Raw genomic sequence first — 14,883 nt, 5'->3', positions numbered from 1 at the left:
GAGATCTCCCCTCCGTTCTTCCCCGCTCTCCCCCGCAGCTCCCCGCCGGCACCCGAATCTTTGCTTCCGAGCGGGCAGGTACTCGCTAAGGGCAAATTGCCCTTAGCGAGTATGCTCGCTCGTCTCTAGCCACAATGTGACCGTCACCCTAGAAGTCAGACATGACTCAGTGCTTGCACCAGGGGACTTTGTTACATTGGAAGCAGCAATCCGCGACTTAACCATGGAACCCTAGTTCCATATGTAGAGCAAAGAATAGCGAACCTACAGTTCTTACAAAGTCCAATATAGAGAGATGAGGGCAGCAGGCTTTGGTGCAATATAATGTCAAAAGCTTCTTTATTCCTCTGTGACAAATAAAAGCAACCAACAACGTTTCAACCCGCTTGAGGTCTTTGTCAAATTCTAAATGACTTCACAACTTGACAAAGACCACAAGCGAGTCGAAACATTGTTGGTTGCTTTTATTTGTTGTAGAGGAATAAAGACGTTTTTGATATTATTTTGCACCAAAGCCTGCTGCCCTCATCTCTCTATATTAAAACAATGGAACAAATCTTCAAAGTATGTTTATTCTGATACATGCTAAGGCCTCGGTCTGACGACTGTTTTTTGCTGCGATTTGCGAATCGCATGACGGATGCGCATCCGCAAATCCCGTGACCGGGGCTGACGATTCGCCGAAAAATCTGCAGCTAGCAGCGTTTTCGGCGAAACGGGCCGGTTCAAAGGAGCGCTGTCCGCCCATTGAAATTCAATGGAGCCGGCAATACAGCCGCTTCCATTGAAAGCAATGGGCTGCCGGCGAGCACAGGATGAATTTTCGGGAATAGCTGAGAGCTGCCCCTGATTGGTCCTTGCGCTGAGCCAATCAGAGGCAGCACTCACTCACCCATTCATGAATTCATGAATGGGTGAGTGAGAGCTGCCTCTGATTGATGAGGGCTGTGACCAATCAGAGGCAGCCCATTCAGCAGGCGGGGATTTTAAATCCCCACCTGCTGAATACTACAGAAAGCAGTTCAGGAGAACTGCCGGCCGGCCGCGGCTGAACTCCGGCTGCAGGGACAAGGTGAGTATATATATATATATTTTTTTTTTTTACTCATTTTTGGATGGTTTTCAGGCAAGGGCTTATATTTTTAAGCCTTTCCTGAAAATTCATGCCACACTTGCCAGCAGCCCATTGCTTTCAATGGAGCCGGCTGTATTGCCGGCTCCATTGAATTCAATGGGCGAACATCGTTCTTCTCTGCCACAGCTGTTACAGCTGTGGCAGAGGAGAATGATCTTTAGAGTATATGTTCTCAATGGGGTCGGCGCTGCTGCCGCCGGCCCCATTGAGCGCATATATAGAACACAAGGAATCGCAGAATGCAGATAGGCGCGATCTGCGATTCGTCGTGTCCTATAATTTATCGGACATCCGCATAGAAAGCGGCCATGTGACCGATCCCATTGCGAAGCAATGGTTCTATATATGCACAGATCGCATGCACATCCGCAAATCGCGGCAAAAAACGGTCGTCTGACCGAGGCCTAATACTGTACATACCTGCCTAGGGTTTAATTGTTGCTCATGACATATGGTCATACATTTGGGTCATGTGTCGTCTTGTGCTATCCATGTATTCCTTGGGCAGTACAAGACACCATTATATCCTACTAGGCTATTCATATGCATCATAGCATGTCCTATTCTTGTCTATTTTAAAAATCGTGCATGTGAGTAACCTCATAGACTCTAATGGACCGTGTGCTTTCCGTGGAATATATGTACAGGACAACATACGGACCAAAAATACAGCCATGTGCCTGTAAAAGGGGGGCCATGCAAAGATGTGAATGCACAAAGATTTAGGTGCATGTCTGAACATTGGGATGCTCTAAATGCTAGGTAGAGGCCTGGCCTTCCCCTCCGGAACATTTGGGAAAGTTTTGGGCTCCACAGGCACCTGGTATAAAAGGCTGGGAGCTAGTCGCAGAGAAGAGAGTGTTGCAGCAGCATCTGAAAGCAGCTCAGCCCAAGACTAAGAAAGACCCAGCAGCAGGAGCATTTTACTGCAGACGTGGTGGAGGCCATTGTTTGGAGAGTGGCATGAACAGCTGCATCCCAATGCTGGGGAGCAGCCAGGAGTTAAAGAGCCCTGATAACTGGGGACTGAAAGTGGAGGACCAAAAGGGCCCTGATGCCTGGGGGCTGAAGATGGAGGATCGGCCAAATAGAGCCCAAGAGAATGCAGATAGTTCAGGACTGAGATGAAGAGCATGGCATGCAGTTGAGATCATACCTTCCTTCAACCTTAGGTATGCACACCAGGTGAGACAGGAATAGTTGGATAGCAGGTCTGTTCAGAATTAGAAATGAGACACTGTTTAAGCAAATGGGGCTGAGCTGCAAAATCAGACACAGCTCATGGACAAGGAAGGCACTATGTCTGAGAAAAAACATCTCTATGTCCCATGTTAGTTATAAATGACATGGGATATAATGATGGTGGTTTAGAGGAGGCTCCCAGGCACCAACAAGTCACTTGTGATATTAAAGGTCACATGACTGTGATCTAGTATAGCACTAACGCTGTGAAAGTCATGTAGCCTAATGACTCGTTCTTCCTCAACTCCTCTCTGTGCCACCACTGACAGTGGTAATGGGCTTGAGAATTCTCAGCTCTCTGTCTTCTTCATGCCTCCAAATGAGGTTCATGTGGCAGATTTGTTGACATGCACGGTACTCTAAAGAAGGACCAGCAAACTGGATCTTCACTACCTATTTACTTGGAAGAGGATCTCTCCCACCACGTCACAGTGTGCATAGCACTTTTGCTGACAGCTCTCTAAGGATGAGGGATTATGCATTCATACCCACAGCCAGTAACCCAGTAATGCCATATTTGCAAGCATCATACTAACTTCATCCATGTGGGGGTCAACTGTGCTGCCTGTTCCTCAGAATAATAGTATTAGTCATTTACAGAGCAGCAAAACATGTTAGAAATTCACATCCCACCACATAATCCCTTGTCAACACCTACTAGCCCAGAGATTACCCCTACGTCTCTCATATAGCACCAAGTGGACCACAAGTTCATCTGGACAACATTGGGGTACTTTATAGAGGACCCAATAATTTAAAACTTTATCTGACAGGTGCACTCTAATAAGAAAGGAAAAGAAAAATGCCAGTAAAATTTAGTCCTTAAATTATCCTTCTTTTCAAATTGTTATAAAATCTAAAGACCCTTCATATGCTTAGAAAGGTGGGTGACAACCAGTATGAAAACCATTACAGTATTGTCTTCCCTGTGTCCTACAACTCCCCCTCTGACAGCGATGATAGGCTCGAGGACATTACTGTGACGTAGTTGAGAATTACTTCTGCCCGTCAACCTGCCAACACACCTGGAGTCACTCTTGCTCTTTTGCACATCCTCTACCATACTTGGACATCTCTTGCTGCCGTGACTGACAGCATCAAACCCTCTCCCGGGACTTTTGGCACCCATCTTGCTTACATGACCATGTGATGGTTGGGAGAAGTCGTCATAGTGGCCAGGCAAAGATTAAAAGGAAAGTGATTTAATTTTACTATAAACACTTTATATAGTCTGTTGAGTGTCTTTGTACAACCAGACCCAAAGGATTTTTGATATGTAAGAGGACAGCAGTACCTGAAAGTTGGGAGGGTCCTACTACAGACTTTTCATCAGGAGCTGGGATCTACTCTGGGATCTAGTCTATATTGGATGCAGTAATGAGAAGAAACTGTGCTATTATATGGTATCATTCAAGAGAAATAAGTGCACGGGAGTCACAAGTATTTGGGTTAGGGTTTACAACTCAAGTTTCAGAAGGATAAAGGGGGCTGCAAAGTTTGAGTTGAAAGGAATGCAAGTTTGTTACTTCCATTTCGGTCCAAGTCTGAAACTTATTTAAAGTTTTAAAAAGTTTGCACCTATTGAAGCCTGGTGAAACGATATTGGACAATATTGGGGGTCGTCTATATTTTTTTTCTTGGTCAAACTCATCTTTTAGGAATTTTTCCTAATTCAAACCTCTCATGAGGATAATCTGTTTTAACTCTTTTGCCAGCCAAGAGTTGTCTAAAATATCAGCAATTATCAATTGCAGGCAGAGACCAGTATCTGCTATAGGATATGTATGAAGCTGTAATGTGACAACCATAGACTTCTATTGGGCCCTATTAAACCTCTGAATACATAGGAATTTTGGTTGTTGTTGGACTCCGCATGAATCTGACAGAAATAAATTGCGTAGCACACTGGATGCCATATTATGGAGCTATTTTTCCCCTAGCAGCAGGGGTGAATATGTAATATGAGTGCCTACAGCTTTAGCTCTGCCAGATCCATGGGGCCTCAAAAAGAAATTGAAGGTAAAACTATGTGAACAGCATGAAAATCATTCTCCTCTAATATAGACTGGATTCAACTTCATACCTGACAAACAATGGTTTCCATCTTCTCCTACATTCCAAAAATAAGATTCTATGTATAAAGCAGATACTTCGCCCCCTTGCAGAGAGACTCGTCTCGTCTCAATACGAAGCTCTATGATTAATCAATCACATGGCTGAACATTATAAAGAATGTTAATTTTTCATTGCCTTTTTTGTGATTTCACTGCCCAGGGAACTATGTGGAATTCTTAGTATATTTATGGTACAGGGTGATTATTTCCCTATGAAATGCAAATATTCCTCAATAACTTTGCAATTTTTCTGAAAATTGACATGTATTTACTTTGTATGCGATGCATAGTTTTAAGGCAGCAGAATGCAGTCCTAAGCTCTCACTCATGACCTGAAGGTTGTGGGTTCAATCCCTGCATGGTTCAGGTAGCTGGTTCAAAGACTCAGCCTTCCATCCTTCTGAGGTTGGTGAAATAAGTACCTAGCTTGCTGGGGGTAATAAATTACCTGAAAGTGCTGTGGAATAAGTTAGCGCCAGGGGCGTAACTATAAGAGGTGTAGGAGATGCGGTTGCACCCGGGCCCAGGAGCCTTAGGGGGGCCCAAAAAGCCTCTCTTCTCCATATTGGGAGCCCAATACTATGAAAAAAGCATTATAGTTGGGGGCCCTGTTACAGGTTTTGCACCGGGGACCCAGAAGCTTCAAGTTACGCCTCTGGTTGGAGCTATACAAATAACAAGTCCCTTTCCCTTCTACCTTGGTCAAATGCTGAAAATGGCACTTTTGTATCTGAGTCTGCATATTGACGAAGACATCTGCTAATGTGACATCGGTAACGGTAGCAGCCTCCTGGCGTAATGCATCTTTGTGAATGTCAATTGTTCACAACTTATTGCTTTACTCACAGCCCTTCAGATATCATATGTTCATCTACTAGCTTATGTTAGTCTCATCATTTCTTTAATACTCTTGCATTATAAATTTGTTGCTTTACTACTGTAAGTCACATTTGTGCTGCTACAAGGGGTTTCCCTTCCAGCTCCTCTGTAATCCAATCTTCTATAGAAATTCATATTGCCAATAGCAATACACACACATTACATATGCAGTATATCTCCTGCCATCAAGTGCAGCGTTTATCTTACTCATCATATTCAACTGTGATGACCTCTAAGAAAGTAACACCTACCTGTCTATGTACCTTCTCTGAAGGCTGGAGGTCAAAGAAGACATACCGGATGGAAATGGTGGGTCTCGAAGAACATTGTAGTGGATTGGTTTGCAGTCTGCACACAAGGAACAGTTAGGCACTGAGGTGATCATAGCAGCATCAATCTCCATTTGGTTATCCTTGGTGTAGATCTGAATGGCATATACCTCAACTTTAATGTAGTCTAACTTGATGGTCAGAGGTACATCACAAAAGATACTTTGAATGCCTAGTGATGAATTCTCTCCGTTGACGAAAAGGACTTTGACTTCCACCTCAGCTCCTTCTGTATCTAAGTCCGTGGTTACAAATGTCACCCAAATTGTTAGAGTTTGTGGAATCACTGGGTACATAAACTCCAGCTGCAGATAGCATCCACGGGGCTCAGTACAAGCAGGAGGCACAGAGTTGTCGTTTGCTCCAGGACTCCATGTTCGTACACTTGTTTCACATGGCTGCTCAACGTCGGGGCGTCCTGAAGTAGACAAAATTATTGAAATCACTTCAAAATACAAAAGTAACATTAGATATAATTTACAGGACAATTATTGATATTCATGTCGCTATGTAGTATTGCTCCAGAGAAAGGCATGCAACAAACTACTCATAAGCATAAAAACAATTGTTCTGAATCCAAATTTCGGAATAAGAATAAATCCCTGGATCAATGACCCTTGTCAGCAATCTGAAAAAATGTGGCCTTTCCAATGGAATCACCTATTCAACACCGTCGTTCTGCTCCCCGCTGGTTCAATCCAAGGAGTTGTTGCAATGGTTATGTGCCATTGATTCTTTGCCAAGCAATGGCCTCAGTGGGTATCTATGCATGAACACTACATGACTGCTGAGGCAAGGAACGCTATCTTTTCTCCTTAGGTGGAGAACACCTAGGTGAGTGAGTGAGGAGACTTAGAAGGCCATTCATGCTCCTCTGGGTAATATGCAAATAAGGGAGATGGAACAATACCTCTGCAGCATCACCTGTTAGAAGGCAGCATTCCTGTAAGTCAATGTTAGACTCTTTATACAAGCTTTGTAACGATGACTAAAAACTGGGCCACCATGCTTCCTTATTCTATTTCCTCCTTCGGAGCAGGATGAGAAGAAGAGGAATATCTTCTCCCCCTTCTTGCTCTTCTCCTCCTTTGGAGGAAGAGGAAGCAGAATTGAGAGGAAAAAAGAGCATGGTGGGTGAGTGGTTATCCCTGTTGCTTTGCAGTTATGGAGTCCAGGGTTCATATCTGACCAAAGACAACATCTGCTTGGAATTTTCCTTGGTTGTGTTTGGTCAGATTTGAACCTAGGACTACAGTACTGCAAGGCAATAGTGCTAACCACTGAGCTACATCCATTGAAGATCCACCACCATGTTTGGGTTTTTGCCAAACTGAATTTTTAGCAAAGGTTGTCCCAAATCTGGATTCTACAGGTTTGGTTCGCTCATCTCATTACAATATCCAGTAGCGGCAAACAAAAAGTTGTTTCATATCTTCTAACTTTTTTTTGTTGCCATTATCAGTCTCTTGTATTATCTTTAACTGGATTCTGACATGAAACACTATGAAATGGATTTCCCTGTAGTTTGCCATCTGAAGGCAAGGTTCAAAACTTTCAACATCTATACTTGTTATTCATTTCCACCATTTAGCTGCTAGAACACACAAATCTTGTTATTAGGCAAGTTACTTGTCTTCATCGATGTACACTACTCTCATTCATTCCTCTACAGCACATATTTCAGACAAGCAAAATATCAGCTGTATAAATATGAGGAAAAAGTGAGTCTCAGACATTGACTGCTTCCCTTCATCAAACAGAAAATTTTAATATTGCAGACATTTTCCTAAATTACACGATAATCTGTACATGGAAATTGTAGTGAAGTTTGTACACACAAATATTTAGTGCTGAAATGTAAGCACATAGCAGAAAATGGCAACGATAGATAGATAGAGAGCTAGATAGAGATAGATAAATAGATAGATAGATAGATATGAGATAGATAGATAGATAGATAGATAGATAGATAGATAGATAGATAGATAGATAGAGACAGGGGCGTAACTAAAGTCTCAGGGGCCCTGATGCAAAACGTGAGCTGGGGCTCCCCTCTATCTGTATCTGTACCCGTACCCATACCTAAACCATACTCCACAGAGATATAATCTGAAGCTTCTGGGCCCTAATGCAAAACCAGTAACAGGGCCTCTGCTTTATTCATAGTACTGAGCTCCCTGTATGAAGAAGAGAGGCCTTATGGGCCCCCTAAGGCTCCTGGGCCCGGGTGCAACCGCATCCCCTGCACGCTCTATAGTTATGCCCCTGGATAGAGAGATATATAGAGAGTTAGATAGATATGAGATAGAGAGATAGATGGATGGATGGATAGATAGATGGCTCATATATTATTTCCAACCATATTTCTCCAACTTCATACCATATGAACCATAACCTATGTAATCATTAGAGATGAGCGAGCATATTCGCTAAGGACAAATACTCGAGCGAGTATTGTCCTTTTCGAGTACCTGCCAGCTCGTGAGAAAAGATTCAGGTGCTGGCGGGGGGCAAGGGGCGGCGGGGGACAGCGGGTGCGGGACGGGGGGAGAGATCTTTCTCTCTCCCCCCCGCTCCCTCCTGCTCACTCTCGCAACACACCGCTCATGCCCGCCGACACCCAAATCTTTTCTCATGAGTGGGCAGGTACTCAAAAAGGACAATACTCGCTCACGTATTTGTCCTTAGTGAGCATTGCTACTCATCTCTAGTAATCATTTAGAATCTTCTAACCTCCAATGCTTCCATTTTCTGGGACCTTTTTGAAATCCAAGATCAGGACGACAAAGAACAAGATGGCTAGATACAATCAAGGCCACCATGAACAGGTCAACCGCGGAACTGAAAGAAGTAGTGAAAGACAGAAACGCGTAGAGAACATTGATCCATAGAGTGACCGAAGGTCGGAAGCAACTGAACGGATAGTCATCATCATCACATGGTATGAAGTGCTTAGCTAGGAAAGTCAGGAAGTCTGAAGCACAAGCTCCATATTCTAGGATTCCCAAGCAAAATCATTAGGCAAGAAAACCTCAAGATGGCCTATTTGTAGAAATAAATGACATGTGTGTGACTCCTGGGGTCCTGATGGATAATGAGAAAGTGACATTGGTTTGAGTGAAATGCCAACAATAAGGATTAATGGTGGCTACTCCCAGTTTCTAGGCTTTTTATCAAAAAAATAGCACACTAACTAGTTAGTAACATTTAATACAGTTCTGTTATTTAAAGGGGTATTCCCAAAATTGACTTTCATCACCTATCCATAGGCTAGGTGATAAAAGTTTAATCGACGGGAGTTTTACTGTTATGACCCACTTCGATCCCAAGAACAGGATCCCGTGTCCCTCTCTTTCACTTACTGTGGGATCATTGTAGCCCTCGGAGTGAGGAGGAGACTGAATGGAGTGGCAGTTGACCATGTGCAGCACCGCTCCATTCATTTTCAATGAAACTGCTGGCGATAGCTAAGCGCTTATACACAGCTATTTCCGTCAGCCCAATTAAAATAAATGGAAAGGTGCCGTGTATGTGTGACTGCTGCTCCATTTAATCTCTATGTCACTGCACGGGGTGCAGTACACTGGATTGAGGAGGAGAGGGAAATAGGGAATCACCGTTTTTGGGGTCAAGGGGCCCAGAGCTGAGACCCTCATTGATTAGACTTTTAGCACCTATCTTATGACCTTCCAAAAGGGGTATTCACAAGACTGACACTTATCACCTATTCTAAGAATTGGTGATGAAAGTCAATCTTGGCGATACTCCTTTAAGACGTCCAACACTCCACTGTATGACTGGCCAGAAAATGTTTCAAAGATAACCAATTAGAGTACATTCACACTTGTATTAGAGCTTTAGGTTATAATTCCATCTCTTTGTTCTGTCTTAGGAGCAAAGAAATGGAATTATAGCAGAAATAAATATTTCCCTCTTTTTCCCCATTGATTTTAATGGGGTTAAAAAAACAGAATGCTTTTTGTTTGTCTACGGTTTGTTATAATTCCAGTTTTGAGCGGAACAAATGGCACAGTCTGTAGCGCTATTATTTCTGGTATAAAACTGAACCATAATGGAACTGAAACAATCAGAAAACATTCAGTTTTTTTAAACCCATCAAAATCAATGGAGTACAAGAGGGAAACCTTTATTTCTCTTTAATTCAGTTTCTCTGCTCTAAAAGTAGAACAGAGAGATGGAATTCTAACTGGAAGCCCCAACTGAAGAGCGAATGTACCCCTATCCAACTAACCTGTGTGCTTAAAGGGGTTGTCCCACGCCGAAACGGGTTTTTTTTTTTTTTTAACCCCCCCCCCCGTTCGGCGCGAGACAACCCCGATGCAGGGGTTAAAAAAACAAACAGGAGAGCGCTTACCTGAATCCCGGCGGTCCGGCGTCTTCATACTCACCTGCTGAAGATGGCCGCCGGGATCCTCTGTCTCCGTGGACCGCAGGGCTTCTGTGCGGTCCATTGCCGATTCCAGCCTCCTGATTGGCTGGAATCGGCACGTGACGGGGCGGAGCTACACGGAGCCGGCATTCTGCACGAGCGGCCCCATAGAAGACAGCAGAAGACCCGGACTGCGCAAGCGCGGCTAATTTGGCCATCGGAGGCCGAAAATTAGTCGGCTCCATGGGAACGAGGACGCTAGCAACGGAGCAGGTAAGTATAAAACTTTTTATAACTTCTGTATGGCTCATAATTAATGCACACTGTACATTACAAAGTGCATTAATATGGCCATACAGAAGTGTATAGACCCACTTGCTGCCGCGGGACAACCCCTTTAACAGTAATGTAACCCTGTCCAACAGTAACTGTCTATAATTGTTCATGCCCACCCGGCTGTTGTAACACTAGTCTCTCTATACACCCTAATCAGAGGCGTAACTTGAAACTCCTAGGCCCTAATGCAAAACCTGTTATAGGGCCCCCAACAATAATGCTTTATTCATAGTACTGGGCTCCCTATATGGAGAAGAGAAGCCTTACAGGCCCCCTAAGGCTCCTGGGCCCGGGTCAACCGCATCCCCTGCATCCCCTATAGTTACGCCAGTGCACCCTATCATACAAGGGTTATGGTTATCAAAGAGGTAAGTCACCACAGATCTCATGAACACCAGTGGACCAATAGCTATAATATGTTACTTTTAACCAGGGCAGCAAACTAGACATATGTTTTAAAGGGAACCTGCAGATTGAACATGCTGTCTAAACTTCAAGTAGAAAGTTATAGAGCAGGAAGAGCTGAGCAAATTGATATATAGATTTGTGTGCAAAAATCAAAAGAATTTCTATTATATTCACTTGAATCTCAACTCTTTTTGGGCTCAGGAATCCAGTGGGCGGTCCTAGTAGTGACAGCCTTGCCCATATCAGTGTTTATAATGCAATAGCTGTCAATCACTGATAGGACCGCTCACTGGACTCCTAAGCCCAAAATGAGTTGGGTTCATTCACATGCCCGTATTTTTCACATGCAGTTCAGTCACGCAAAAAACATGCGGCATATTCTATTTTTCTGCATATTTGCACACCAAAGGTCTCAACAGTAGTAATGGGGGTACGCAAATGCGCGTGCAATGGGATGAAACTGAAAGGGAGGAGAAACAAATTAGATATTAGAAAAAACTTCCTGACAGTGAGGGTGATCAATGAGTGGAACAGGTTGCCACGGGAGGTGGTGAGTTCCCCTTCAATGGAAGTGTTCAAACAAAGGCTGGACAGACATCTGTCTGGGATGATTTAGTGGATCCTGCACTGAGTAGGGGGTTGGACCCGAAGACCCTGGAGGTCCCTTCCAACTCTACCATTCTATGCGTGAAACACTGTGTAATTGAACAGGAAAATGATCACATCTGGAGCTCTAAGACTAAAATGTGTAAACAGCGTTAGCCAAGTAAGTGAGTGATATTTCAATAGGAAAGCTCGAAAATCTCAAGGCACCTACGGCTGAAGATTAGAATGTGCAACAATACACTTTTTAGTAAATGTAATTGGAGCTGTGCCCATCTCATTTTGGGGAGGTCTATATGTTTATGTCATACGCTCATGTCAAATGCTGCGCTTTCTTTTTATCAGAATGTTATCATTTTTTAAAAAATTTTCGGGTTTTTGTTCATGGTCATCCTTCTGAGATGTCAGCTGTCACAACAAACGCCTGGACAAGAGAAGGGCTGCAGTGCTGGATCCCTTCTGCGGTGCAGAGGTAAGTACTGCTCAGTTTATTCTTTTACTACAGCCAGCCCTATTAAAAGGAACCTATACCAGCTAATTGGACAACCCCTTAAATACATTGATTGCTTGTAGCTGGATGCAGTGTTTAATTAGACCGGCATGTGAAATACTGATCTAAGGCAGGCTTCACATGGGCGCAATACGTAGTGAATTGAACCCATTGAACGATCTACCTGCATGAACAATTCATCACTCAGTGTAAAATAAGCCTTAGACTAGGCAGTGTTAAAATAGGGCAGATTTATCACAGCGTTGGATAATAACTAGAGATGAGCGAACGTACTCGTTTCGAGTAATTACTCGATCGAGCATCGCTATTTTCGAGTACCTGGCTACTCGGGTGCAAAGATACGGGGGGCGCCGGGGAGCGGGGGATGGCGTGGTGGAGCGGGGGGTAGCAGTGGGGAACAGGGGGGAGCTCTCTCTCTCTAACTCTCCCCCCCACTCCCCTCTGCAACCCCCTGCTCACCCACGGCGCCCCCCGAATCTTTTCACCCGAGTAGAGAAGTACTCGAAAATTGCGGTGCTCGAGTGAAAAAGGGGCGTGGCCGAGTACGTTCGCTCATCTCTAATAATAACAGATCTGGAACATTTTAAAATGGTCCAATCTAACTGTATACTACTAATTAGTTGGCTTAGTTTACACCAGATTTTGCACCAAAATTTTGGCACAAATTTTGGCAAAATTTTTGGCACAGCATGTCACATTTCAGTCATGCCTACTTTCCATGAAATCACACCACTTTTGTTGGACATGCTAAAAAAAGGATCTTAAAGTCTATAAGACACATCATCAATGTGGTGCAAAGCATGTAAGACAGTTTTCTGGCACAATTTGGTCCAGAAAACTGGCAGATTTTTAATAGTAAATCTGCCCAATCTTGTAATGGGGAATGTAGTCTTTTGCTGAAGTACAATATAAGAATTTCCAAAGGACATAAAAATGTGTATATTTTTACCCAAAGTTTTGTGTGTTTCCATCAGACCACTTAAAATGTGACACAAAATCAGTCTGGGTCCAATAAATGCGGACGTCTGACTTAACACAATACTTCTTTCCTCCACAGACTACAGATTGAATACTGTATTTATTCCAGGAACTGAGAATGCTCGATGCTAGCCCTGGCACCAATGTCATCAGCTCTGACTGTAAAATAAATGGAATATTCTGGTAATCCATCCATTTGCCCGATTATTGTTTTTCAAACTGACATTAATCAACTCATGAGATTTTCTGCCTGGCATTCAGCCACTTGGGTTTCTTTCTCTCGATCTGGAAATTTCCAGATCAGTGCATGATTTCAGATTAAAGCAGAATTTTGGATTATTTTTCATGGAAACCAAGCCATCAAGTAGCAGACTAAAGGAATTTTCCTGTACAGCATTTTGTGGCGGACGATTTATTACGTGTCTAATTCATTCACAACTTTACTGTTCTCTAAAGTGAACGTGGTCATGAATTACGGCGCTAGGGTAATTTTCGTTTTTCCCTCCTATCCGCACTCTATTTCTAATTGTTTCTCATGAGTTCAGCTCCGTAAGGCTGTGCCGCCACACAATAAGGACCGCTTGCGGCTGAAACCCCACCCAGCTTTAGCAGCCAATGGCTGTACAATCGTACTGCTAAGAGGTGGTTTAGGGGATTAACCCTTTCGAATCCAATTTGTATCCTGGTTTTCCTAGGGGGCTTACTCTTTTTCTGCCATTATACAGCGGCCTATCTGCTGGCTAAAGCCAGTACTGCATGAGGTGACACGTTGGATAGGCTCCGACAACAGAGAGGCTGGCAATATACAGTAAGAGAACCCTTATGGACGTCTTCCAGCATCGGAGCTGTACAGCCTTAAATCATAATGTCTTCAGACCGTGAATTTGAAAGGGTTAATAAACCAGGAAGATTCTATCTTTTCCCTGACATCTCTGTGCTGTTGCCTCACTCCATACTGTATTTACTTGGTTTGATCCTCCCCTAGGGTAATATGCATGCCCGCCCCACGATTTGGGAGTGTGCTGTATCCGGTATTTATTGCTATATCCACAGGCAAAAGCGAGTCCAACAAAGTCGAGAATCGCCTGACACAACTGTGATGGTGACAGAAAGAAAGACTATGTACTGAAATGAAACCGCAATGGAGTCTGAGCATGGGACTATATAGTAGAACGTGATGCAGCTTCTCTGTCCTGTGCTCAACTGTAAAATGGTCATGTCATGCAGGCGTCCAATAAAACTGTTCCATGTGCAAGATCGAGGACACATTTGTTGACATCAGCAAGGCACCCTGGCTGCTGATTGGTTGCACACTGACCACTGCAGAAGGCATTATGGGAAATTCGATTTTCCCATGATTTTCGCCAAAACTCGGTTCAGACTAAGCCAATTGGATTTGGCAACAATTGGGACAATTTTATTGCCCAGCCGATCAAGATGAGTAACACAAGTCTAGATCAACCAGGACACAGTTATTTACTGTAAGGGCAGTGAGACTATGGAACTCTCTGCCATGGGAAGTTATGATGGTTAATTCATTGTAAGAGTTTAAAGGGATGTGAATGATGGCTAATTAGTAGAGATGAGCGAACACCAAAATGTTCGGGTGCTCGTTATTCGGAACGAACTTCCCGCGATGCTCGAGGGTTCGTTTCGAACAACGAACCCCATTGAAGTCAATGGGCGACCAGAGCATTTTTGTATTTCGCCGATGCTCGCTAAGGTTTTCATGTGTGAAAATCTGGGCAATTCAACAAAGTGATGGGAACGACACAGCAACGGATAGGGCAGGCGAGGGGCTACATGTTGGGCTGCATCTCAAGTTCACAGGTCCCACTATTAAGCCACAATACCGGCAAGAGTGGGCCCCCCCCCCCCCCCCCAACAACTTTTACTTCTGAAAAGCCCTCATTAGCATGGCATACCTTTGCTAAGCACCACACTACCTCCAACAAAGC

General features: G+C 43.8%; 1 protein-coding gene across 1 annotated transcript in view; it reads right to left on the bottom strand.

Moving 5' to 3' along the window:
- The window catches only part of PAPPA (pappalysin 1), a 326,123-nt gene that overhangs the window by 148,285 nt on the left and 162,955 nt on the right, over nucleotides 1-14,883 (bottom strand). The window contains exon 7 of the mRNA XM_066580837.1: nucleotides 5,622-6,117. Within this exon, the coding sequence (XP_066436934.1) occupies nucleotides 5,622-6,117 (496 nt within the window). The remainder of the gene's footprint in view (nucleotides 1-5,621; nucleotides 6,118-14,883) is intronic.

This window comes from Eleutherodactylus coqui, chromosome 10 (genome assembly GCF_035609145.1).
Source record: "Eleutherodactylus coqui strain aEleCoq1 chromosome 10, aEleCoq1.hap1, whole genome shotgun sequence".
NCBI lineage: Eukaryota > Metazoa > Chordata > Amphibia > Anura > Eleutherodactylidae > Eleutherodactylus > Eleutherodactylus coqui.
The sequence above is the reverse complement of the archived record's forward strand: the minus strand, read 5'-3'. Positions and strand labels throughout refer to the sequence as shown.